This window comes from Brachyhypopomus gauderio, chromosome 17, assembly GCF_052324685.1.
Source record: "Brachyhypopomus gauderio isolate BG-103 chromosome 17, BGAUD_0.2, whole genome shotgun sequence".
In the NCBI taxonomy this organism is placed as follows: Eukaryota; Metazoa; Chordata; class Actinopteri; order Gymnotiformes; family Hypopomidae; genus Brachyhypopomus; species Brachyhypopomus gauderio.
Genome location: NC_135227.1, coordinates 11,113,674 through 11,140,995, shown reverse-complemented (window position 1 = coordinate 11,140,995; position 27,322 = coordinate 11,113,674). Strand labels below are relative to the sequence as shown.

General features: G+C 42.8%; 1 protein-coding gene and 1 pseudogene across 1 annotated transcript; both read left to right on the top strand.

Annotated features, from left to right (window-relative positions):
- The first annotated feature begins 17,089 nt into the window (after window positions 1–17,089).
- Window positions 17,090–20,045, top strand: cyp1c1 (cytochrome P450, family 1, subfamily C, polypeptide 1). The gene has a single exon (XM_076978351.1). It carries the CDS (start codon window positions 17,378–17,380, stop codon window positions 18,956–18,958), a length of 1,581 nt encoding a protein of 526 aa, XP_076834466.1. The 5' UTR covers window positions 17,090–17,377; the 3' UTR covers window positions 18,959–20,045.
- A 1,059-nt stretch (window positions 20,046–21,104) lies between these two features.
- On the top strand, window positions 21,105–22,144 carry LOC143480699 (cytochrome P450 1B1-like; annotated as a pseudogene).
- The last annotated feature ends 5,178 nt before the right edge of the window (window positions 22,145–27,322 follow it).

Here is a 27,322-nt window from a genome sequence, read left to right as displayed (position 1 = left end):
TGGCTAAGAGGAGCTGTGGGAAATTGTCACGATACAATCGCGCTGTTTGAAAGCGGTCTTGGGCAAGTCATGTTATTTGTGGTCACTAACAGATCATCATCAAGACATAAATCTTTTTATGTACTCTTTGAGCTCTGAAGTTGGTTGTGCAAAGGTTCTGACTTTTTGACACAGCACAGGCAATACTCATTCAAAACTATAGGATTCAGATCTTTATAAAGATAAAATACATACATATGATAAATTTAAAAAGCATATTTGCCCATTTTGTGTGTGTGTGTGTGTGTGTGTGTGTGTGTGTGTGTGTGTGTGTGTGTGTGTGTGTGTGTGTGTGTGTGTGTGTGTGTGTGTGTGTGTGTGTGTGTGTGTGTGTGTGTGTGTGTGTGTGTTCTTCCTCAACCATTATTTTGGCCATGCTGTTCTCTACACTATGCACTGTGTTTTTGTTATGCAGAGATGTACCTTTATCAAACCAGGTATGATTTTTCAATACGCTTTGAGGTATGATAAATGTTATATAGTTATATAGGTGATATTGTCTGTCTATTGATTTCATTTATTCAGAATACGTATTTTCAACTTTCTTTTTATTTTGGGATGCTCTCATCTAATCCAGAGTCAATTAAATGTGAAAATATTGTACATCATGGCAGCTGAAATATGGCAGTTGACTTTGTAGCACTTGTCTTCAGGTTTGCCTGATGTGAGTTTCTAGACTGCCACAGAACCACACAAGCACATTTTGAACATAACACTCCTTAATACTTCTCCTCAAAAACTCCTTGCTGGAGGTGGTTAGGCCACTTTATGTAAGAACACAATCTGAAGTATACGCCATTAAGTACAGAATGACAGTTCTTGAGAGAAGCTCTTGAAGGTTGTTTCACTCCCTTACAGTTGGCCCAACGTGAAGAAAGACATGTGAGGAAACCAGTGAGAGGTGACTCTGGCATATTCGTATTGTTCTTCAACCGCTGGTCTGCGTTTTTTCTTCATGACCCAGGAGCGAGGTCGCCCACTCAGATGCACACAGACACATACAGACATCTGTGCGGTCTCATACCCGCCGTCTGAGTGTGCAGTGGGAGGGACAATTCTCTGCAGTGTCGTGCTACTGTGTCCCCACCCTCCCCCCGACTTCCCTTTTACTCCCCCTGTTCTTACAAACTCCCCAGTGCTCCAAGCTCCCCCAATCACTCCTTCACTGAATGCGGTGGGCTGAGAGCCAAGGTAAATAAAACAGCGGCACCCTGCCTAACAAGGGCGTGAAAGGGGTCAGAGGGGAGCTCAGCAGGAGAGGGGAGCGGGAGGTGGCAGGAGGGAGGGACCCAGTCACGCACACACGGCAGGAGCCTTCGTGACCAGGGCCAAGACTTCTCACGCAGGGGCCAAGACGAGGTACGCTGTCATGCATCGGCCATCTCATCAAAGCCTGTTAGCACGGCTGACTTGATGATGAGGACCGTAGAAGACAACCACGCCCCCTCCACACACCATCCACTCAATCTGTCCTTCATCCAGTTTTCAGTAATTTAACAAGAGACCTGAGACAATCAGCTGCTCTCTCAGTTTTGCAGGGACCAAGCACACACTCTTGGACCTGTTGAGGCTGAATGATAACAGTGGCTGTGGTAACTGGGCACTGAAAAGCAAGAAAGTTGTATCTGCTGACATCAAAGTCTACAGAAAATAAAGATTCAGGTCCAGTTTACAGTTTAACTTGCTTTGGAAGAAAAACCTGTTCACGCTGGGTAAATAACAGCTTTTGAAGGAGTATGAAGAGCATAGGTGGTTTCAGGGAGATGTTAGGTGCACCAAGCATTCATGTATCCAAAAGGCATATGTGGAATATATTGGGGAAGGTCACTGTTCTCTTTGGTATCTGTTCATATTGTCAGGAGGACAGTGGCTGAATAGTGCACCAACCTGATCATCTCACAACTCAGGGATGACCAATCTATTTCTGGTGGTACACAGCACAGTGAGCTTTTTGCTTTTGTCCGTTTTGAAGTTCATGTTGAAATGTACATAAATATTCACTTTATCAAAAAATAAAGGGAACACTTAAACCAATGTAACTCCAGGTCAACCACACTTCTGTGAAACCAACCTGTTCAGTCAGGAAGCAACACTGATTGTGAATCTATTTCACCTGCTGTTGTGCAAATGGAACAGATAGAAATGAGAGGCAATTTAGCAAGACACCCCCTATAAAGGACTGGTTCTGCAGGTGGTGGACCTTTTCTTTGTTCTTATCCTTTCTGGCTGATGTTTTGGTCACTCTGGCATTTTGTCAGTTCTCTCCTCATAGAGGTAGCATGATGCGGTGTAAACAACCCGCAGAAGTTGCTCAGGTAGTGCAGCTCATCCAGGATGGCACATCAATGTGAGCTGTGTCTCTCAGCAGTGTTCAGAGCATGGAGCAGCACACCAGGAGACATGGAGGGGGCCGTAGGAGGGCAACAACCCAGCAGCAGGACCACTAACATCCATGTTTCTGCTCAAACTGTCAGAAACAGACTCCATGAGGGTGATATGAGGGCCCGACGTCCACAAGTGGGGCTTGTGCTTACAGCCCAACACTGTGCAGGGCGATTGGCATTTCCCAGAGAACACCAAGATTGGCAGATTCGCCACTGGTGCCCTGTGCTCTTCATGGATGAGAGCAGGTTCACACTGAGCACATGACAGAGCCTGGAGACGCCAGATGTGATTCATCATAAACCTTTTTCATTTACGTAAAACTGAATTTAGGCATTGTCTGTGTGAATCAGACTTTGACAACAACCATTGACCGTGTCTCAGTTTACTGGTACAGGGGGTGAACTTAACTTGTTTATATTACATAAATCCTGCATGGACAAATGCCTTTTACAGACAGGCCCTCTGTTGCTGCAGTTCCCATGAAGATGCACAACACTAAAATGACCAAAGAGAGACACTGCAGTTTAAATTTACGGTCCTGTTGAGCACTGGGAAATGAGAAGTTATTTAGTGTACTCCTTGAAATGAGAGCATGTGGGACCCTGCTTTGTTGCTATGGCATGCTCTTTCACAGTAATAAATTCCATGCCAGACCACTACAGCCGTTGTCCCCAGAAACCAAATGGACAACAGCATTCGTAGTTACAGTGCTGTTGTCACCTAAACCAAAGGCAGAAGGACGGGCACTGAGGAGGGGCAGGGGGGTAACTCACATGCTAACGCCGTTTTACACTGAAGCTACTCTCCTAGTTGATGCTAAAAAAGTAAAACCATGGACACCAGAACAAGCATTCTACCTGCTGAGAGACGAGAACATGAGCACAGAGTGCTCGTTTTGAAGGAACGAGGCGTTTCGTTACTGGGGACGCGTCAGCACGGGTCTGTGTGTCGGACAGCAGTTGCCATTCACAGAGAGTCCCTGAATGATCCTTGCTTCCACGTGAACACTCAAAACACGGTGGTCTCCGGATCACTACGGATAATTCAGAGGGGAGAGATTCTCTGTTTTTGCGCAAGCTACGCACATGAGTTAAACATGACAGACAGGGTGGATGCTCTCTCTGGCCACAAGCTGAGGGAAGTGACTGCATCCAAATTGTTTTTAGCACGCAGATCTGTGAGCTGCATGGTGTTCCAGGCGGCCTGTCTCAAGTTTCCAGAACACGGCCTTTTCTAAGGCTAGATTAAGCTACTTGATCTGGTTGATCAGCTCTACTGCTCACAGGAAATTATTACAATCCTTCACTGTGTTTTTGGTTATACAGAAACAACCCTGTATCAAACCTGGTATGCATTTGGAAAAAAGCTTTGTGGTGCAATTGTTATGTAGTGAAGTTGTTAAGGTGGTATTGTCTATTGAATTTATTCAGAACATTCATTTTCATCTTTGTTTTTTATCTCAGGATGCTCTAATCTAATCTTCAATCAATCAAACATTAAACTATTGTATATAATGGTAGTTCAAATGAAAAACATGCAGTAAGAATCAATAAAAAGACTAGAGTAAAGAACTGGTCCATATTTTAATTTGCAGGAAATACACTACACCATTTGTATTGGGGTTCTAAAAAATAACATCTCCTCAGTTACTGTAATTAATCAGGTAAAGAAACTCAAATGATTGGCACGATATCAGCACGATAGGAGACAACCATCTTCACAAGTTCAAGACGAGCAGATTAAAGATTCAGACTGACAGTAAGAAATCAAGTTGATCAGCAGAATCTGCAATGGATTGTAAGTATTACAAACACTAAAGACGACAGCATAAACTGGTATGTATGTATTTATATATACAGAACATCCAGATGTTTCCTTGCCTGTCAACAGGCATGAGCAGACCACTAAAAACACATCTCGAGTGTGAAGAGAACAGGACAATTTATAAAGTCATCAGTAAACGAACAACTGAGTACCTAGGACAGACCAAAGGACAGAGTACCTAGGACAGACCAAAAATTGTTAGCTACAACTGATATAGGTACGCCTGAAGAACTGCTGTACATATGGGCATTGCAGGCTGAGGAAACAGGTGAACTCAACACACAAACAGAAGCACCAAGGGAATCAGAAGGTGTTGGAGGAGGGGGGGGGGGGGTGTGGGTGTGGGTGTGGGTGGGGGTGGGGGGAGGGGGGTGGGGGAGGGGGTGGGGGGGGTGTGGGTGTGGGTGGGGGGGGTGGGGGTGTGGGTGTGGGTGGGGGTGTGGGTGTGGGTGGGGGGGGGGGTGGGGTGTGGGTGTGGGTGTGGGTGTGGGTGGGGGTGTGGGTGTGGGTGGGGGTGGGGGTGTGGGTGTGGGTGTGGGTGGGGGTATGGGTGGGGGTGTGGGTGTGGGTGTGGGTGGGGGTGTGGGTGTGGGTGGGGGTGGGGGGGGGGTAACCCTGACCACTAGCTGACCTGGTCTTGCTTTCAGTATCCCAGAGGGCAGTGAGGAACTCAAGCATGACATACAGGTGCAAAAGAGAAGGAACTGTGGAACATTCTTCTTCCCACATGCACGAGGAGAAAGTCCATCTGCTTGTAGTGTGCTTGCTGGGTGTGTCCTCATGTGAGCCTGGAGCTGACCCTCTGTCTGCATCTCCTGCACGTGGCCACCACGGCCAACACACAGCTGCTCACCGCCTCGTAAAACATGTCAGACTGGCCCTGGTCACTGAGAACATGGGGGCTAAATTCACTGAATAAACTGTGTAAAGAAACAAATTCTTTTAAACACACGTTTACTGAACAAATTACACATGCCATCCGATTAAAGGAACACTAAAGTCAATGTCAGGGGTGTAGAGTGTGCAGGGGGGAGGAGGAAACAAACGTCAGTCTCCAACTTAAAGAGTTTAATGAAATGAAAGATTAAAATGCACCAGAACAAAAGAATGCCCATGTAACATTAAAATAAAAATTGTGCAAAGTCAACATTGTTCAAGGTCATTGGCCACATCCATAAATGTATCAAATGACTATAAAAACATGAGCATACATGACATTTCACACTTCTGATTTATATCACAAAACAATGGATGCCTTAGGGCAGAACCTGTAAACATAGCATTCTGTATGCTTCACATAGTGCATAAAGGTTCAGTTCTTGCTAAGCTGAAGAGAGAAATGAAATACAGCCTAGGAGAAATATAGTTAGTAAATGTAATTTTAATAAACCTGGTCAATGTAAAACAATTCATAACTATAGTTTCAATATTTATATTTATTAGAAATATATTTATATTTACACCATTTTTGGCAGACTCTCTTATCCAGAGCAACGCACATATGTATCAGTAAGACCTTGGAATCAAACTCATAAGCTTGGTGTTGGTGTGATTTTGAAATATCAGGATGTGAGAACCTGGTCAGCAAGTTGGGTCACTGATCCATAAAGTCACTATGGATCAGGCATATTAATTTCTTATTATGCCTTAACTTCAGCCTGCTGGGTTGCATAAAGATAATATCATCATTGGATGTTTGCAGTCTTTTGGGGAACAAAAAATATTTCTGAAAACAGTATCTTTCTTTTGAAATTCTGACTCTCACAGACACAATAAAAATGGATTCAAATAAAAGCACTGGATCAAACTAGATGTGCTTGAATTTACATGCTCTGAAAAGTCATCTGACAGAATATAGTATAGTCTAGAACAATACGCAAATACTGTACACATTCAGCAACTGAGTTATTTTAATTTGTCTTATTGTCATTTTTAGGGTAATATAGGTAAATGCTTTAGGCCCAGTGATATTTAGCTGTACTGCTGATAAATAAGCAACAAAGTTCATGAGTTGAAAAAATGTGCTTGTGAATATAAATAAACTTGTCAATGAAATAAGGTCTAACAGTTGATTAAAACATATACACAAGAATTATAGAGAAATACTTGTTTGATTTCCAGAAGTGTTCTCCCCCCTCCTTTTTTAAACACGCACCCTTGCCAAAGGCTGCACACCACTGCTTCATGATTACTCTCATGAAAAAAAAATTGTCAAGTGACATATAGTGATGAAAACACAAAACACCATGGGCTTGGGCACTGGTGAAACGTGACCACCAAGCACGATTATACTGCATTAGTGTTCCTCTGGAATTACAACTATTTTGTTGATTTGATTTGTGCCAGCACTCTCACCCCCCATTCCCAGGTTGAATCCACTATGAGCGACCCACCTACTGCATGGTGAAGACCAATTAGCTGGTGGTTATGGAGTCTTCAGTTTCAAAAATACTTCAGTTTGCAGTCCTCTAAAATTTGCCAGTACAAGACGCAAGCATGTTGTTCACTAGTCCAGTTAGGGCTTATTTTTTAATGCTTGTTTTTGGAGGATTATTTACATTTCTAATAAAGCAGATTCTCTCTAAACAAATAGACTGTACTTAAGATTAAAACTGTGAATAAAAAATAGTATAAATGACATTTGTAACAATAAAAATGTCATAGCATCTTTTCCATGCTTGTCAACAACAGTGCAAACTGATTTGTATGCATGTCATTCAGTTTGAAAGTATAAAGATCAAGCTGGAGATTTGTGCTATAATAATTTTATTTCATACTCTATTTTGCAAAATAATAGAAGCAGGGTTATGTGAGGTTAGAGTGAGATGGTTTCCCATTCAGCCTGTAAACAGATGATTTGTTAATTATACCAGAGACACTAAGTTACATGTTGTTGCAAGGCACAGAACACATTTGTTATTTCACTTCTTGGAACACAACACAGCTCTGGGAATGAGAAAAATAAGCCCATCTTCATTCTGCGTATGTGCTGTTCTGAAATTCAGGTTACAAATGAACTTCACTATAGATAGGTGGAAAATAATTATTTAAAAGTGAATGGCTTATTCTCAAGATTTTGCTACCATGCTTGGTCAAATAAGAATCCGCATTTGAGTCAACATCTGTGAGTGTGTCTGGTTGCGTGTGTCTGTGGAATGGTGGTGGTGATTGGGGGGAGGTTGAGGGGGGGTTCTTGCTAAGACCAATATGAGAAATATGGCATGCTTTTAAAATACTGACACTTTTTGACAGTGGGCCGCTTCAGTTCACATGGGAAAATACAGAACTGTCAAAACAATCCGAAAACCAAATGCAAATTATAGCACCAAAAAAAAAAGCAAACAAAATTCCTCCGCTGATATTACTCTTGGCCCTTCATAACAAAGACACAGGGGTCCGCATTACCACCGGAGCTCGTGTGACCTTGCGGGAATGTTGGGCCCAGTCCTGCGGAGACACGGGAGACACGCACTGCACCACGCTGGGCTGCACCAAACCCCATGTGGACCCTCGTGTGCAACGCCGAACACTTTATTATGTAATTATGTGTACCATGACTGCTCCGTCAGCCAGCTACAGATGAGCTAAACTAACACGAAATCGGGGTCATATGGAAGCCATTTCTCACAGTAACCACCCCCCTCTCATTTTAATCTCTTGGCAGAATCTCCACCCCCTGCTCCCTAGGGAGGTCGGGCCCAGTGACCAAGATCTGTGCACGCTAGACCCACATGGCACGCGAGCTCATCGCGGCTCGCTCTCTAGCACGCACTAACTCACAGGAACAGGAACAAACAGTCATACATAATCCAGAGCGCTGGGTAGTGGCACCTCATGAGCGGACGTGTCACGCGCGTACGGGGGGAGAGAGCGCGCGAAGAGAAGCGTTGAACTAGTCTAACACAGAGAAACCGCTGTGTTAAAATGACAAAATGAAAATTGTGCGCTAATATTTGGAAACTACAATATTCGATCAGATGTAGCTTATGAAGGTGTTAACAAAATTAGACAATGTGGGAAAATATGTATATATGTGTATTGCAATAGCAATAACTTAATCGTATTGATTTCTATATAAAATATATACACAATCTAAAAATTTGAATAGTGTTTTTAGAACAGAATTCTTTTATAGGCTTTACGCTAATTTTGTATGTGGCTAGTTCAGGAGGTTACAGCAAAGAGGCGTAGTGGTCATTTGGCCCACGGTTGAGCACTCGACACAGTGACTGTAAATGCAGAGACGAAGCCCGTACAGCAAGATGTAAAGCGACAAAAACTAAAAAACAAAATTATATTTTGTTTATAATGAACTCTGAATAGAACAGTGTTTTTTAAAACGAAACATGGACCGCAAAAAACCGTCACAGCATACCATAACACTGCTATGTGTTCATTATAAGCAAAATAACATTTTGTGTTGCTTCAAAAATAACTATTTTCAGTCACTACCATGCATTTTTCTATTAGAAAAGAGCAACTGGGTCTTTTGCAACATATGTTATTAATTTATATTTGAGCCATGAGTCATAACAGTAAGAAATAACATTGTGATTTTGAAGTTGTTTTAAAAAATATTGTACATAGAAACCATATTTGTGACTGAGGACTGACTAAAATTGGCCTTCTCTGTTTTCCCTGACTCAGACCAGTCCATCAATAACACATCTAGGAAATTCATGTGTTCAGACATAACATGACATGTTATTACAAGGGGTCTGAGCCAAATGCTATCTCAGGGCATTCAGTGCTGCCCACTGTGCTGCTCTTATCAGCAGAGCCATAAGTTCCTGTTGTTCAGTGGTCTTCTGGGAGAATTGTGAAGGACTTTCCCCCACCCCAAGGGATGTGAAATCTACTTGCAAAATGCACAAACATTTTCAGCATGCCATTAGATTTCTACAATGAAAAATAACATGGCAAGGTCCAGCTTTTGAACTTTTGGATTTATTTCAGGCCTTTCAGGGAATCTCATTTTGAATACACTCGCTTTCCTATGAATAGGCTGGAGTTTTTAATTTTGGGCATTTGATATGATATTACTCTGATATATATGCTTTCTATGGTCTCAGCTGAACAGTGTCATAGTAAAATATATCTGTAAGTGTAACGTGGCTCGCGCCACGGAGCGAGGAGACGGACACAATCGCTGAGAAGAGCGAGATTTATTAAAGGAGTTACCATCATCGTCGTCGCTTAGCCAGGCAGGGTCAATAACAGGAGGGCAGTCCGTATAACACGCAAACACGGGCATAACAACGACAGGGGAACACGAGTACAGAAAAGAATCAAAAACAAGAACACACTACGGCCAGGTATACGATGAGCAAACAGTCAAACATCCAAATCAATCACACAAAATACCAGACAAAGGACAAGGGAGACTCAGGGGCTTAAATACAAGGAATCTAACGAGGGGCAGGTGACGGTAATAACACGGGGCGTGGTAACAAACAAGGTAATCACAGAGACGAACGAGCGGGCGGGGTAAACAGGTACGAAACACAGACACGAGGGAGTTTGGAGTGACAGCTAACGGAGGGGGGCACGGTCATACGTGACAGTACTCCCCCTCAAGGCGTGCCACTCCGGGGCACGCAAGGGCAGACAGGGCAGGGGACCACGGGACACAGGACAAGGGACCAGGGGCATGGCAGGGACTGGAGACAGGGGAGCAGAGCCTGGCCAGGAACCGGGTAGGGACTGGGCAGAACAGGGGACACAATGAGACCCGACAGGGCCAGGGCGAGGAATAGGGGCAGGGCCAGACGAGACAGGACCGGGAACAGACACGGGAGCGGGGCCAGGGGACAGGGCGGAGGCAAACACAGAGGCAAAGACACCATGAACAACGGAGACAGGCACTGGCACAAGGTGGGTGACAACTTGGGGAACAGACATGGGGACAGGGACAGAGATGACACCACAGGAAACAGACACAGGAACAGGAACATGGACACGAACAGACACAACCACGGGGACAGGGACCAAAACAAAACCAGGGATGGGACCAGGGAGCAAGGGGAACACGGGCAACGGAACATAGGAGGCACATGGCGGAGCAGGGGGAACACAAAGTCCATGCCCAACAGGGGGCAGCACAGTCCCAAGGGCAACAGGCGGGGTCCGCTGGCGGGCAGCGGGGACAGGCGAGGTCCGCTGGCGGGCAGCGGGGACAGGCGAGGTCCGCTGGCGGGCAGCGGGGACAGGCGAGGTCCGCTGGCGGGCAGCGGGGACAGGCGAGGTCCGCTGGCGGGCAGCGGGAACAGGAGCCGGCAGGCGGGCAGCGGGAACAGGAGCCGGCGTGGACTGCCGACGGGCAGCGGGGACAGGAACCGGCGTGGACGACCTCCTCGGGATCGCGGGAACAGGCCGCAGACGTGACATGACGTCCTCGGGGGGCGGAGTCGCCGCACTGACGTCCTCGGGGGCGGAGTCGCCGCACTGACGTCCTCGGGGGGCGGAGTCGCCACACTGACGTCCTCGGGGGGCGGAGTCGCCACACTGACGTCCTCGGGGGGCGGAGTCGCCACACTGACGTCCTCGGGGGGCGGAGTCGCCACACTGACGTCCTCGGGGGGCGTGTCCGCCATACTGACGTCCTCGGGGGGCGTGTCCGCCATACTGACGTCCTCGGGGGGCGTGTCCGCCATACTGACGTCCTCGGGGGGCGTGACCGCCATACTGACGTCCTCGGGGGGCGTGACCGCCATACTGACGTCACCGGGGGTCCGAGCCGGCCACTCCTGGGTTGAGTGGCTAGTACTCCCCCCCAAAAATTTCTTGGGGGGCCTTCGGGGAGCGGCTTCCGGGAGGACGACGATGTCATGCGCTGTGGCGGCGGGGCTCTGAACCGGGGGCGTGGTCTTCCTTCCCCGGTCTGGTCTGCGCCTGGAAGAACATACAGACACAACTGCTTCTCGGTGGCTTTCATTGTGACTCCACCTCGTCGGAGGTATCGGGAGCTCACAATGGCTTTTGAAAGCCAACCGAGAGCCAAGCCAACGCTCGTCTGCACATTCATTCCGTCTACCCGAATCTCGCGCTACAGGTTGCTCCTCCCTGTAGCGTGTGTCGAGTCGGGCAGACACGTAGCGCTTATCAGGGAGCTCGTCGCTAAAGCTAGAAACCGAAAGTGATTTCGCCTTGTTTTTACAGCGACGAGACTCCCCTGTACCCACAGCGCAAGGGGAATTCCTGTCTCTGGTTCGTTCACGCTGTAATACCGGAGAGTCGAACCGAATTAAACCAGCCAACATCTCATTACAGCGATTGAACTTACCAGAGTCTCGCTCTCTCGCTGTGTCCTTGTAAGGTCTGGTATTATGTAACGTGGCTCGCGCCACGGAGCGAGGAGACGGACACAATCGCTGAGAAGAGCGAGATTTATTAAAGGAGTTACCATCATCGTCGTCGCTTAGCCAGGCAGGGTCAATAACAGGAGGGCAGTCCGTATAACACGCAAACACGGGCATAACAACGACAGGGGAACACGAGTACAGAAAAGAATCAAAAACAAGAACACACTACGGCCAGGTATACGATGAGCAAACAGTCAAACATCCAAATCAATCACACAAAATACCAGACAAAGGACAAGGGAGACTCAGGGGCTTAAATACAAGGAATCTAACGAGGGGCAGGTGACGGTAATAACACGGGGCGTGGTAACAAACAAGGTAATCACAGAGACGAACGAGCGGGCGGGGTAAACAGGTACGAAACACAGACACGAGGGAGTTTGGAGTGACAGCTAACGGAGGGGGGCACGGTCATACGTGACAGTAAGTAGCAAGACCATTGCTACTAAAGAAAACTTTGGTACATTGGCACCTGCTATCACCATGACAATTTGGTTAGGTTCAGCTTTCACTTTCTTACTTTGAGTGAGTTCATTAACTAAGTCATTAGAATTGAATAGTAATTGTACTTTTTAAAGCAGTGAAACAAGGGGTTAGGGTTTTCTCTCTTTAAAAAAATACACTTAGCTTATTTTTACATCCTGACAGCAATCACAGAAATAGATGCCTCTGTCTAACTGTTGAGCTGATAGTGGGCTGCCATCCAGAAATATCCAGACAACAGTGAGTCCTCAATGAGATCCGTGTATTGAAGATGATGTTAAAGATGACTGAGACTAATTAGACACAGCACCAGATCTCTAGATCTAGTCCTGACTGCCTATTTTAGATGGTAGTTCAATCTTAACACAAAAACATGCAAGAACTCCAGAAACACTGCTTTTCCCTGACATCATCATACCAAGATCAAAAGAGACACACATTCCATTTCACTCATACTGTAACAGACATATGCACAATGCAGTTTTACTGAGAATACGTACCAGTATACAAGGGCAACAGATCAGGTTGATTTCCAGCAAGTGGGCTATTATGGGAAAGGCAATACATGCACAGGAATAGCAAAATAGTAATTGCATGGCTCAGAAACTCTTACCTCTGACTTTAAGACAAGGAATTCCAAAAGAGTGGAGAAAAATGAGATACATAAACAGGCCTGTTATTAGAAGCATCTTCCATGTACCTACTCTTACACTTGGGTCATTATACTTCTGTTGGCACAATTCATTATCTGTACATCTGAGTGTATATTTACTACTATACCTTGTTCCTGCACTTACTTTCCACTTAATTCACAGTCCTATAGGTGCATTTTATAAGTGTGTAATTAAAGACATGAGCTATTTGCTAGCTGGCACTATTCGTCAGAGGGGAGAATGAACATGCTGCCCGTGCTCATCAGCAGATGGACTGTAGACTCCAACCGCACAACTGAGGGGGGTTGGAAAGTGGCTGCTGGAAGTACATCAGGCCTAATTATTCGATAAAGATGTCATAGATGGACCTGATGACAAGAAGGAGATGTAGGTAGTGGAACTGGGGCAGAAGGCACGAGGAATGTGATTGGTAAGATGGACATTGATAGGCCAGGACTGAAGAACATGATTCCCAAATGATCTCACCTGTCTGCCATTAGAGTCCTCCACCTTCTCATGAAATGTTATAGGGAACATATTTCTTAAAATTTTAACTTGCCAGGACCAAATTGTTTACATAAATATATAATAATGTGTGTTTACATTAAAAGATCATGCATGCCCTATTTTCTATATTCCTCATACCCATTTGGTGCTGATAATATTGTGCATCCTTATATATTCCTGGAAGTAATTAAATCATGTTTGACAGGTCTTAAAATAATCGGAACAATCCAAGGTGTGAATGATTAGATTCTAAAGTGCCCCCACCCAAAGTCCCTTGAGCCCCTATATTGCCTGTTGGACTCCAGACTTTCACCTCTGCTATTCTCTCCTTGTCTCCTACTCTCCTTCCTTCCATCCTCTGGGCCATGCGTGACAGTAGCTCCCTGAGAAGTGGAAATGAGACTAGTAAACAATGATTAGCTCCAGAGCCGGACAGGCTGTGTCCACCCTAAGACCTGTCTGCACATGTTGCATTGTGCCAAGGTTTGAAACCCCATCCCCCCCCACCCCACCCCCAAGAGAGTCAGCCTGGGGTTACAGCCAGAGTTTCACAGCCAGGTTACAGGGCATAATCACAGGCAAACATGGCAGCCATATGGAAGACACTCAGATACGCACGTGCAAGTGCGCGCACGCACACACACACACACACACACAGACCTCACATGGCTCTGATTAGTCCTGATGGCAACACAAGAGGCCATATGTGTACAGAGTGAGAAGAGGAGAAGAACATTGTGGTATAATGCTACATAGGAGGAAACCCCAGAATGAATTGGGTAGGCAGGAAATACTTTATTAAACAATGTAAGTTTGTCAATTGTATATATTCTGGATATGTTTATTCCCACGACAGTAGTCCTCATCAAAACAATCCATCCTAAGTATTAATTTCCAAAGGAATCCTACAAGACATATTGATTTATTCAGAAATTGTTTTGTTTGGTTAATTTTGGACAATTTTTGACCCATTACGTACTTAGAGTGATGGAACTAAGGTTAGTTTCTGGGGAAATGGACCTGGTTCTTCTCCTTGTCTTGTACAGCAGCGGTCCCCAATCCTTTTCTGCGCCACAGAGCGGTTACATGTCAGACGATATTTTCACGGACCGGCCTTTAAAGTGTGTGGGGTAAATACGACGAAATAAAATGATACGACTTGCACAAATATAAACCACATAAAAATAAAACTCACCAGACACACTAACCGATGTAATTGGGAGAGAATGCCAAAATCACTTAAAAAATTTTTTTTTTGTGTGGCCCGATACCAAATGACCCACTGGTACCAGTCCGTGCCCCGGTGATTGGTGACCGCTGTTCTACAGTAACAACATGTACGGTTGAAATGTTGTTGCAGCACACTACATGACTAATGTCAAATTTGACACCTAGGAGCCAATACATAATGTGCCATATCTTTAATACCTAAACATAACTGTCTAATCTAATTTTCTCCTCAGATTTATCAGAATAATACGTCTATGCCTAGAACATGCATTGGGAGGTAAAACACATTGATCCTCTTATTTACTTTGAAAAAGGTAAATTGTTAATAGAAGACTTATAGGTTGAAGGGATCTATAGTTAATAAATCAGAAAGCATAATGCAGTGTTGGGACTGTGCATGAGAGAAACCGGTGCTGTGCTGTGGTCCACATGGAGGACTCTGTAAGATGTGTCAAACAGCCAGGTGAAGGTCATGAACAACATGAAGAGGTAAAAGCTGCATGTGCTTAACTCAAGTAGCTCCTTTAAGCTGTGCAGATGCAAACACACACAGCTGGGTGTAAATGGGAATAACTGTTTAAGATTATTGAAAGACTCTGTCCCCCCCAAACTCATTGGCTCACTTGGGAAATGTTTTAGTGTCTACAATTACGGCTATTACCTTCCTGCAAAAATAAACCCCACTGATGGTGAGGTACAAGAAACACTCATTTATTCTCTGGCACTAAAAGTAAAGAAACATATCGCCTCAGGAACTTCATTTAGGAACTTCATTTTGGCGTGAAGACCAATGTGATTTACATTAAGAATGCATTTTCACTTTGTATCATGTAGCAAGTGCACATCACATTGCTGATATGTCCTTCCCAACACAAATACACAAACATAGGGCAATGGAAATATATGATCTAATGTAGAGAGATATGAGTTTTTATACATGTTAACACTAATACTCCCATAATAAATCTATATATGAATCTTGATCAATTCAGTAGTACAATATCCTTGAGAAACCCCTAGGAGAACACTGGAATTATTATGTGATCTACTGAATTGAATTGAATTGAATGGAACTGAATTGAATATACTTTATCCTGAAGGAAATGTCATCATAGGAATATGTAGCCTAGTTGTTTTTTGTTGTTGTTGTGGTTGTGGGTTGGTTGTTTTTTTTCCAGAAACCTCCTTTTCAAAAAACAGATTAGTTTGCACAGTTGTCAAATGCTAAGTGGTCAGTCATAAAAATAAGATACACTGAACCTTAAGTCCATTAAAACATACAGTAATGTTGCACCCCACATACTCTGGCTTAGTACTTTCTTAAGGGCACGAGAATAAAGTTACCTGAATTTTAGTCTAATTTTAATGAGTAAAAAAACAATGTGTCACTTGCTGACTACCGGGCACTACAGATCCCCTGACAAGCGAATGTAGCGCAGATATGAGCATTCTCGTGTGCATGCGGTCATCGAGGTTTTTCTAATAGTGAATACATTTACAATAGTTGGGTTTCCCCTATTACAAGTGTTATATGTAACACGAAAAATGTATCTAACCTCATTAGATGATATTTATTTATAAATATGTAAATGTGTATGTCTCGTTTCAAAACTACTTTAAAACACTTACTTAAACATACAAAATTCGTTTTGATCCACTCGTAACATCTATATCATCATTGATTAAGTGCAATAACGTTTTTGAATGAATCCCTCATTGATCTCTTAAAGGTACAACTTCGAAATTGCTGAGATCATGGTACATATTGTGCTGAAAGGCACATTTGCAGTCAAAGCACCTATGACAGTCCACTGGCAAATCATTTAACTACAGTAAAAAAAATGTGAAACGCAAACAAGAAAAATGTGAAATTCCTGTAAAACTTAATACGTAACTTTGAGAACCTGCGTTGCCAACTTCAAAGTTTTTTTCCATAATCGCTTAATTTTTTATTTAAGTTATTATTTTTAAGTTGCAAAACATGTTAACATCACTTCCAAAGAAACGAATGTCTATAACTAAGCATTCATCTTCCTCTATTTTAGAGATTATTTTAGCAGATTGCATCACATCTAACAACATCGTAATATGTGACCAGCCCAAAAGGACAATGTAGTGCGTACATTCTAGAAATTAACCAACAGTGAGAAAAACCATACAATTTAAGTGGTTTACGTGGCCAAAAATATTTGATTATAGTGTTTATTGTATATTTTTTAAGTTGTATGCGATTATAACAGTTTAGAGTCCTGGCGTGAGCAACTGAAACAAACCGTGCGCATTTTGTACGGAGTTTCTCCAGATCCATAACATAAAACTGTCCAAGGGAGAGAGCACAAGCACACACATGAACATTACGATAAACAAGGTCTGTTGAATGTAACCCGCTCTTTTTAAAGGTAAAGTTGCATCCAGTCCTTTCTTCTAGTTTGCGCTTATTTCCTCTATCGAGGAGCGCGCAGATGTCTCTTGACACGGAGATAAAGTAACCGCTCTCCCAGGCTGCTGCTATGGGAGGAGTAAGAGTAGCATCGAGCCCGGCCCCTGTGCTACAAACATATATAAAAGACGCTGGCAGAAGACTTTTCAGCTTAGTGACTAGAAAAGCTGAAAAGAAAACATATTCCCACTAGTGAAAAGAACTGCAGAGCAGTTTATTCTGTGAATCGTCTTTGGATGCTGAAACTCAAATTATCTGAATTTGAAAAACTAACTTTTACCAGTTGACTTTTACCAATATAACTGGAGTTGGGAAAGAATATGTTATTTGAGGATTCATTTTGTTTTCACTTTCTCTGAATATTTGCTCTGCTAATCACAATACCTTAAGGAAGTCAGTAATTACAGAATATTTTCTATTGAAAAAAAATAGGGATATTCCTTTGGCATTACAAGATGGCATTCTCAGAAGCAGAATTTGACTTGAAGGGAAGCAGCATCATTAAGGAATTGGGTAGACAGGTCCAACCAGCTCTCATGGCTTCTTTCATCTTCCTCTTCTGTCTGGAAGCGTGCCTGTGGATCCGGAACCTTGCTCTCAAAAAGAGGCTGCCGGGGCCCTTTGCCTGGCCAGTGGTGGGAAATGCCATGCAGCTGGGTCAAATGCCCCATATCACCTTCTCTAAGCTGGCAAAGAAGTATGGCAATGTCTACCAGATCCGACTGGGCTGCAACGACATAGTGGTACTGAATGGAGATGCAGCCATACGCCAAGCGCTCATACAGCACAGCACTGAGTTTGCAGGAAGACCAAAATTCATCTCGTTTCAACTGGTCTCTGGTGGGAAAAGCATGACATTCAGCAATTACAGCGAGCAGTGGAAAATGCACAGGAAAATAGCTCAGTCCACCTTGCGGGCTTTCTCCTCCGCTAACAGCCAGACCAGGAAGGTGTTTGAACAGCATGTGGTGACAGAGGCTATGGAGATGGTAAAGAGTTTTCTCAGGTTGAGCGCAGATGGGCACTATTTCAATCCCTCAAATGAATTGACAGTGGCTGCTGTCAATGTCATTTGTGCTCTCTGCTTTGGGAAATGTTATGGGCACGATGACCCAGAGTTTAGGACCCTTCTGGGCAGAGTGGACAAGTTTGGAGAGACAGTGGGTGCTGGGAGTTTGGTGGATGTCATGCCCTGGCTTCAGTCCTTCCCTAACCCAGTGCGCAGTGTCTACCAGAACTTCAAGAACCTCAATAATGAGTTCTTTGCTTTTGTGAAGGACAAGGTGGTACAGCACAGGGACACGTACAACCCTGACGTAACGCGAGACATGAGCGATGCTATCATCGGTGTGATTGAGCATGGGAAAAACATCACACTGACCAAAGACTTCGTGGAGGGGACAGTGGCCGATCTCATTGGAGCAGGGCAGGATACTGTTTCCACGGTCATGCAGTGGATACTGTTGCTCTTAATCAAGAACCCAGCCATACAGACTGAGCTCCAGGAGCAGATTGATAAAGTGGTGGGTTATGACAGATTGCCCACCATGGAGGATAAGGCCAACCTGCCTCACCTGGATGCCTTCATCTATGAAACCATGCGCTACACCAGCTTTGTGCCTGTCACCATACCCCACTCTACCACCCAAGACGTGACCATCGAGGGCTTCTTCATCCCTAAAGACACAGTGGTGTTCATCAACCAGTGGTCTGTCAACCACGACCCCGAGAAGTGGAAGGACCCACACATCTTCAACCCCTCGAGGTTCTTTGATGAAAATGGGGCCCTTGACAAGGACCTGATCAACAGCATGATGATCTTCTCCACAGGTAAGCGGCGATGCATTGGTGAACAAATCGCCAAGACCGAGGTCTTCTTGCTGGCAGCCATTCTGCTGCACCAGTGCACATTTGAGAGTAACCCCTCTGAAGCCCTCACGATGGACTGCTCGTATGGCTTAGCGCTGAAGCCCTTCAACTACACAATCACAGCCAAGCTCAGAGGAAAGCTCCTCGGTCTCGTGTCACCAGCATGAAAACATGAAGAGCCTAAATCGCCACCCCTTTGTTTTTGTGACTCAAGGCCAGAAAAAAACTGAAATATTTGCAAATATGACATGTAATAGTGAGTATTTAATAAACATGCACTGAACGCTGTCATGTACAAGTTACATATTTAATTTATATTTAATGATTATTTACACATTTTTGTTTGTAACATTTAACTTTTTAAAGTGGGGGAGATTACATTTATATGAAGTATTTGCCAGGTAGTTAAAGAGACAGTCTGCATCTCTTCAAAACTGTGTAACATTTCCCACTGTATATTCATTTTTATGATTAAACAATACAGACAGGTTTACCAAGTAAAAGTTTAGCAAATAATGACTAACTGTCAACAAGAACATTGATCAGACATCAAAATGTTGTGTACATGAGAATATTGGAGGAGAGATGATTTTAAAGTTTTAACAACTTGTTTTAGCTCCCTCATTTTGAAGGAAATACTGTATATTAATGAATTTTCCTCCACTTGCATGAAACATGGTTTATAAGTACAAAAAATAGATATTTCAGGTATTTTAAAGTATTAAGAATATTTTTATAGCTCACATCCTCACACCCATTTGAAATTAATTCATATCTGAGGTGGTTGTCCATCATGGTCATTTGTATTATTGAGAAACTAATAACTATGAGACAGCAGTGCCAATACAGTAAATTAGACATTTATTTACTGGAGAATAAAAATGAATAAGTTTGCTTTCTAGGTCAAAACTGAGAACTTTACTGTCCAGAACAGACATAAGCTGAGTGGAGCTACTGAAAGTATCACTCACTGTCCAGCCCTGCATTTGTGTTCCCCCTGTCATTCAGACTCAACGTAAACAGTTTCCCAGGACATGTTCTAAACTGTGTATTTCATATCATATAAAAAAATTTGATGCTAAATGTTTATGATGTGCTCGGAAATCGTGCCATAATATTATGATGCCATGCAACAAAACCATTTTTTGAATGTTTGAGTAAGCAGTTATACAGTATATGTATTGTTTTTGCTCTATTCTTTGAAAATAAGCTAATTCTGAAGTGAATGAAATAAAAGTGATATTTAAAATATTATGAATATGCCTTTCATCTCCTCTGTCTTGAATTAAACTACTCATTGTGTTCCTGGTTCCTTAAGCATTTCATATTCCAATTTCAATTGGAAGGTACAATTCACCCACTAAAGCTCCATTTATCATTTCTCATAACATATTGAGTATTGATTGCAAATCATCCTTGGGTATGAAAAAAGTGTTAAATTAGTGTAAATAATAATAATATCTTTACAGTCACTAATAAAACTAATGCCTGTTATTCATGATCACTAAAGCAGTTCTGATTACCTCAATTTAGATACCAACATTATGCAAGAGTCTTAACATTTGTGCCATTGCAAGTCTACATAACCTGTAGCCCCTGTAGGACAAACCATGAACCATTTCCACTGGTAGCAGTGTTTGGTTTTTGGCATGTCCTTATTACAAGTCTTTCTGGCAACAGTTCTGCATTTTTAGAGGCTTACATTTCTGGGCAATGTCACATTCTTTAAAATTATATAATATTATGAAACTTATATTGCATAGTCATTACACCAGTGACACCTCACAGTAAATATATGTTTGTGTTTACTGGACATATTTGAACTTAAGTGCTATAACTTTTCATGGTGCGGATCTTTTAAATATTAAGGCTTTTATATGGGTTACATTTTTCATAAGGTATGACATTGTTTTTGAACTTGTGCCTGCATTGACATTACATAGTAGATAATTATATCTGCAGTAAACAGCATTGAAAAAAAGATATTGGCACCACATGTATCAGTGAGCCTTAAACAGTGATCTAGATATGTGTGGTGTCTTGGCATTTTGAGGGGAGAGAAGGTTAATGGATGATACTGCAATGCCTGCATAGCAGGCCCCATCCACAGGCAAGGACTATAAGAGACAGGGCTGAAGTCTACATTCGTTTTGCAATGTGTTTCAATGTGTTTTTTTTTCACATTAAGAACATACTGCAATAAAAATTATTTCTTGTTTAAAAAAATTAAATAGCCTTTTAAATTTAGGACATTCTATAATATTTTCAAGATGGTGAAATACTTATTTCTTCAATTTGTTAACAAGCTCTTGTTCAGGAACCTCTATGGCACTGACAGAAGCAGAATTTGACTTGAAGGGAAGCAGCATCATTAAGGAATTGGGTAGACAGGTCCAACCAGCTCTCATGGCTTCTTTCATCTTCCTCTTCTGTCTGGAAGCGTGCCTGTGGATCCGGAACCTTGCTCTCAAAAAGAGGCTGCCGGGGCCCTTTGCCTGGCCAGTGGTGGGAAATGCCATGCAGCTGGGTCAAATGCCCCATATCACCTTCTCTAAGCCGGCAAAGAAGTATGGCAATGTCTACCAGATCCGACTGGGCTGCAACGACATAGTGGTACTGAATGGAGATGCAGCCATACGCCAAGCGCTCATACAGCACAGCACTGAGTTTGCACACAGTCACAGTTTGTGTCTTTTCAGTCAGTCTCTGGAGGAAAGAGCCTGACATTCAGCACTTACAGTAATCAATGGAGAATGCACCAGAAGTGAAATCAGACCCACCATTCGTGCTTTCTCCTCCGCAAACAGTCAAACTGAAAAATCCTTTGAGAGTCACATTATTGAAGAAGCTATTGACTTGATTCACATGTTTGTGGTACTAAGCTCAGAGGATTGGTATTTAAGTTCCTTACATAAGTTGACTGTCACTGTCGCTAACATAATCTGTACTCTTTGCTACGAAAAACAGCATGGGCATGATGACCCAGAGTTCAGGACGCATCTGGGCAGGACAGACACGTTTAGTGAGACAGTTGGTGTGGAGATCTTGGTGGGTGTCGTGCCATGTTTCAAGTCCGCCCCCAGGCCAGTGTGTAGCATCTTCTAAAACCTCAAAGACCTGAGTTCTTCAACTATGTGAAACAGAGCAGAGCAAAGGACACGTATGTCCCAGAAATCATCAGGGACTTGAGCGATGCCATTATTGCTACAGGAGACAATACTGAGAAGATCATAGGCTAATCAGAGGCACACAGCAAAAGCACTGTGTCTGATTTTATGGACACAGTCTCCACTACTCTGCACTAGATTAAACTTCTATTGGTGAAGCCCCCAGCCATACAGACTGAGCTCCAAGGGCAGGTTGATAAAGAGGTGGACCATTACAGACCACCCTCGGCTCTGATGAAGGCCAACCTGCTCTACAATGTTACATTACAATGTTGTATACTTACAAGTGAAAATTGCTTTTATTATCTTATGTCATGGATTAATTGCCTAACAGCATTGTTAATGAATAAAACATTTTGAATACAAGTTGTTTATATGTATTTAATACTAGCAGAATTTGGATTGTCTGGAAAATATGGAGAATAAACAATAGTAGAATAGAATCATTCTCTAAGAATGTGGAACTCACAATTCCTGGCATTAATGTTACTATTGTATCCAAAAATGCCTGACAACGCTACTTCAGTCTCATGCTTCACAACTCTAGATTTTCTCTTTTACGTGTCATATTTCATAGAATATGAACATGGGCATATGTTGGCTAACACACTGAAGCAGGTCCTCTGGGTCAGCTGAAATCCACTTTGACAACAATAAATTGACAGCACTCGTAGAATAAGCAATTGGAAATCACAGTCCTGTCTCCAACAGCACACTGTCGTTATGATTTCAAAATGGATTAAATAAGTAAACATGAGCTTATTTTAGTTTGGGATTGCAGTCCAGACTTTCTGTTTGTTGATGAACCAGAAGCCACAACAACCCTTTAAACACGAGTTTTTGATGCTAAATGGCTGTTTTCAGTGACCTCTACCTGACTGTAGGGTACGTCAAAATGTTTCTGCAATGATGTTTATGCATTTCTGATTTAGACAGCTGTAGAAGGTTAATGGTATTAAAGAGAGTAGTACACGCTGCTCAGTTCAGTCCAAGTCCCTGCACTCAGTAGAATACAGTATGAGTCTCAGTATGAGTCTGCAGCTTGCTTAGATTAATGTGAATGATTTTGGGTTTTACTGCTCTGCACTCTGAAACAGCAGGACCTTGAGATATTCATGATCCATATCCATATCTGAGAAATCCTTGGCAGGATACACAGGCCAAAGCTGAGTTTACTGCTATAGATTATGAATATTACTAGTGACAGATACATTTAGGACTAGTACATACTGTAAAATCATGTGACATTATCTGACAATGTGACATTTTCAGAGTCAAGTGGTTATTTGGACTACCTCTGGTTGGCCCTGTAATATTGGCCCTGTAATATTGGCCCTGTCCACTGGGTCCTTCATTGTCCCTTGAGTCTATCAACTGTTCTCCAGTGAATGATGGTATTGTGCCTCTTTGTTACTACTCTTTCAGACCTACACAGCATCACAGGTTCCTAAAACATAAAGATTTATATTTGCAATATTCCCTCACTTCTATTATCATTTGTAATTTTATTGGCATACAGTGGTGACTTAAGGAATTATGCACAAATCTGCACACATGCCCAGTCAACAACCTGGAAGCCTTCTGACAGTCCTCAGGTGGTGTGTTGTTTCCAGTCTTCTAAGCCCCAACACTGGGGCACAGTTCGTCCTATGTGGTCCTTGGCATTCTGCCAAAATAAACACACTGGGAACCATACTAATCAGTGTTCACGTGAACATAAATTCTTAATATACTTACTAAGTTAATATTTCCACTCACTCCCTCCCCCTAATGCACCTCCTATACTTAAAACAGACATACACACAGACATGGATATACATATAAATATACACAAACTCAGTGTGAGTATGCTATGGGCCACATGTAGATGGGACCAATAATGGCAGAGTCTGAGGGAGGCTTCTTTTCACACCAGATAATTCAGTACAGCCTGAAGCCACAGAGCCTGGGGGGGGGGCATTACAGGTCATACTGAGAGTGGCTACTCCTCCAGCACACACAGACATATATAAACCTTCTGCTGGACAGTCTTTCTCTCCCCACTTGGCCTCCTGATCTGCTGAAGTTTTGCCTCCCCATTCACCCCCCCCCCCCCCCCCCCCCCATGCTGATGTCAGCCTCCAACATCAAGCGTCCTCCAGCTGTTTAAAGCATGATATCAGGTGTAAATCAGATCAGGGCATCATGCAGCTCTTGTTAGATTATACAAACAAAGCAGTAAGTGAGTCAAAAGTGAATTCCAAAAGGGAGGACTCATACTTTTTTTTTTTGCCCCGAAAGACATTCATCTCTGACAGAGGCCATACACTAGAAAGACCCCCCCCCCCCCAATCTCTTCACACGCAAACCATTAATGCAGTTTCCCTAACATGGCTCTGGGTGTCTGCACACAGCTTCCTGAGCCTGGGATTCATTTTAACATTATTACCCACAACCCAGTATTTGTAGAAGTTGTACTATGATGTCATGATGTACACTAAGCTCTGGCTAACAGAAATTAGATGTACAAATAAAATATATAATTTGCTTATAAACATTGCTTCAGAGCGCACGTCTGCTCCAGGCAACAGGGCTACATGTTTAAATTAATCTGCAAAATAACCTTTTCTAATCGCACACCTCATTATCACTTCACAGTTGGAGACTTCGCCATGTAATGAGAATTTTATGTTTACAACTTTAATTTGAAGGTCTCAGCGGCAGCCATTAAGAATGAGGGTTCGCCAATAGCACACAAAGGATTTTTGTATATAAATCAGGGCCAGTTTCAAACACTTTGAAGTCAAGTTGGCAAAGTATCCAGGAATAAATAAAGAATTAGGTAAATGAACTTCCAGTAAACAAAAAATGTGTTCAAAATGTTTTAATAGTTATTTTGTTTTTTTATATGGTAATTATATGATCTTATACAGGTTGTACAGTAATGTATGACCAATATATTCATTGTTAAAAGACATTAAATGTTGGCTTTCTTCTGTGAGTCTGATATGCTGTCTCTAATACTGACACATCTAGACGATGCCACAGAAGAGCATTCGAATGCATGTGAAACGTTTAAAGTCAACCAAGAACATCAGTCAGATACACTGAATGCTTGTACACCAGATATTTCAGCATATCAACAAATAAACTGTACACAACCCAGAATGAATGTGCATCTTATTTGAATCCTAACTCAATATAATGTACTGGTAAGAGACTCTGTGAGGGCTCCTCTGCTCCTCGGGTCAGCCTAAAAGTACACCCTCCCCCCACCCTCAACCCATCTGACATCCTCTGTGGAATTATGTCATAGGCATAAACAAGGCGTAGGGCTTACCGTGTTCTTCCAGCTGTCATTACAATTACAGCACAGCCACATTCTGGACACATGTTCTTATTACACTTGTTTATGTTGACATACACTGTGCAAGACAACAGTGCTCTGCATATTTCAAACATGACCACAAATGAATTCAATGCAAATACAGGCTGCAATCTGCATTATTTGCTATTACAGTGGGCACTGAAATGAATATTGTAGTTTCTAGTGGGTGACGCGACATGCAGGATCATGTCATGCTCTTTATTTCCAACAGGGCACTTGCTGCACACTTGTGTTGGTCGTAAAAAGCTGGCAGAGAGTCAGAGAGTTGAACCACAGGCTCAAAAAGAGTCTCTGTGAGTCTGTATAACACTAAAGTGGACAAGCCAACTCTACATTCTGGCTCTAAAGACTGCCAGGAAGTCTGCAAGCCAGGAGTCGTAACTGTACCTGTGTATGGGGATGCTGCCTTCACACTGGACACAAGACACAGAGCTTGGGAGAAAATGTGGGAAGCATTAGGAGCAAGGGCCAAGCCACAGGCCCAAATGTGTGTGTAAGGTGTGTGACAATCCTAACGAATCTGTGAAAAAGTATCCGCAAGCCAAAACTCGACCTCAGCAGCCAAGGTTAAACCTAAAGGTCGTTGGCTTTAGCACGAGTGGCAAGTGGTATAAATCTTCCTGCCTGGCGGATCTTGTGCATGGAAGCTGATTTGATTACATCACTGGACTGGATCAAATAATGGGGCTTAATTACCAACCATTAGTGAGGACACCAGATTATCATGATTCAGAGCCCTAGAACAGTTTCATTACAGATATTCCTTGAGGTGAGGCATGATTTCAAAACATGTTTATTCATTCATGCTCTCATTAATTCTCCAGCCCCAGAACAACAGTACGTCTATAAAGTGTAAACAAACTTTACGGAAAGTTTATGGTGTCCAAAAAAATATGGACACACACACACACACACACACACACACACAGTACCAACACAGTACACACACATAGTACACACATTCATTCAGAATCTATTACAGAGCTGAATCCATTCATAATTATCTACAAAATGCATATATGAAGTATTTTTCAACTTCCAAAATTAAATTTACCATTCAAACGTGTTTCATGTTTGGTGTAGATAAATCCTCCATGTGAGATTGTATTCCTTCAGAAATAAGTAACATTGGTAGTGCATGTAAAAAAAATGCATCAAATATAAAAAATCCTAAATTTGTTAAAGGGTAAATTTGTAAGATGTCCCTGTACTCTGGCCAACATCCATCAAGACTGGTCAGATCTGAAGATACCTTGTGCCCCAGGTCTAAATGTGCCATATTTTTGTCAATTGTGATTTTTACACCGCAATCGAAATTTGTCCTCCGCTTTTAACCCATCTGTGCAGTTAGAACTCACACACACACACACTAGTGATTATCTAGGGGGCTGTGGATCACACGTGCCCAGAGCGGTGGGCAGCCCTAGCCCAGCGAGCAGTTGGGGTTAGGTGCCTTGCTCAAGGGCACCTCAGTCATGGCCTCAGGTCTGGGAATCAAACCCACGACCCTCCGGTCACAAGACCAGTTCCCTACCACCAGGCCATGACTACTAGATTTAACTTGGTGTTGTCAAACCATAAATAATATTCCCAGTCTGTGAAACAAGTTGTGAAAATTGATTCAAAAAATATTTTGTGGTTATGTCCTTCAATCCATCATTTTTCTTTTCTAATGAGTACTATAAGTCTGATGAATAGTTAGGTTTTCATAAATGTTTATGACCCACGATTAGACATGTATCAACAGTGTCTTGTTTATCTGTGGTTCTTGCAAAAAGATAAACAATGTTTAAAAAAAAAGAAAATTCCAATATGCATAAATAATCAAAGAGATTCAATACTGGTGAAGTAGATAAGATTTCCAGACAAGCAGACAGCTGATGATTGGTTTGGACCTGTTGATTCTGTGTGAGCTATTGTAGTGCCTCACCCACAAACCAGCCAATCAGAACAGAGTGCGATTATTCATTGCCCACCAAAAAAGGGTTGTAAAAGAA

Bases quoted from the DNA above. Each gene is read 5' to 3' on its own strand.
- cyp1c1 (XM_076978351.1), top strand. From the start codon at position 17,378: ATGGCATTCTCAGAAGCAGAATTTGACTTGAAGGGAAGCAGCATCATT.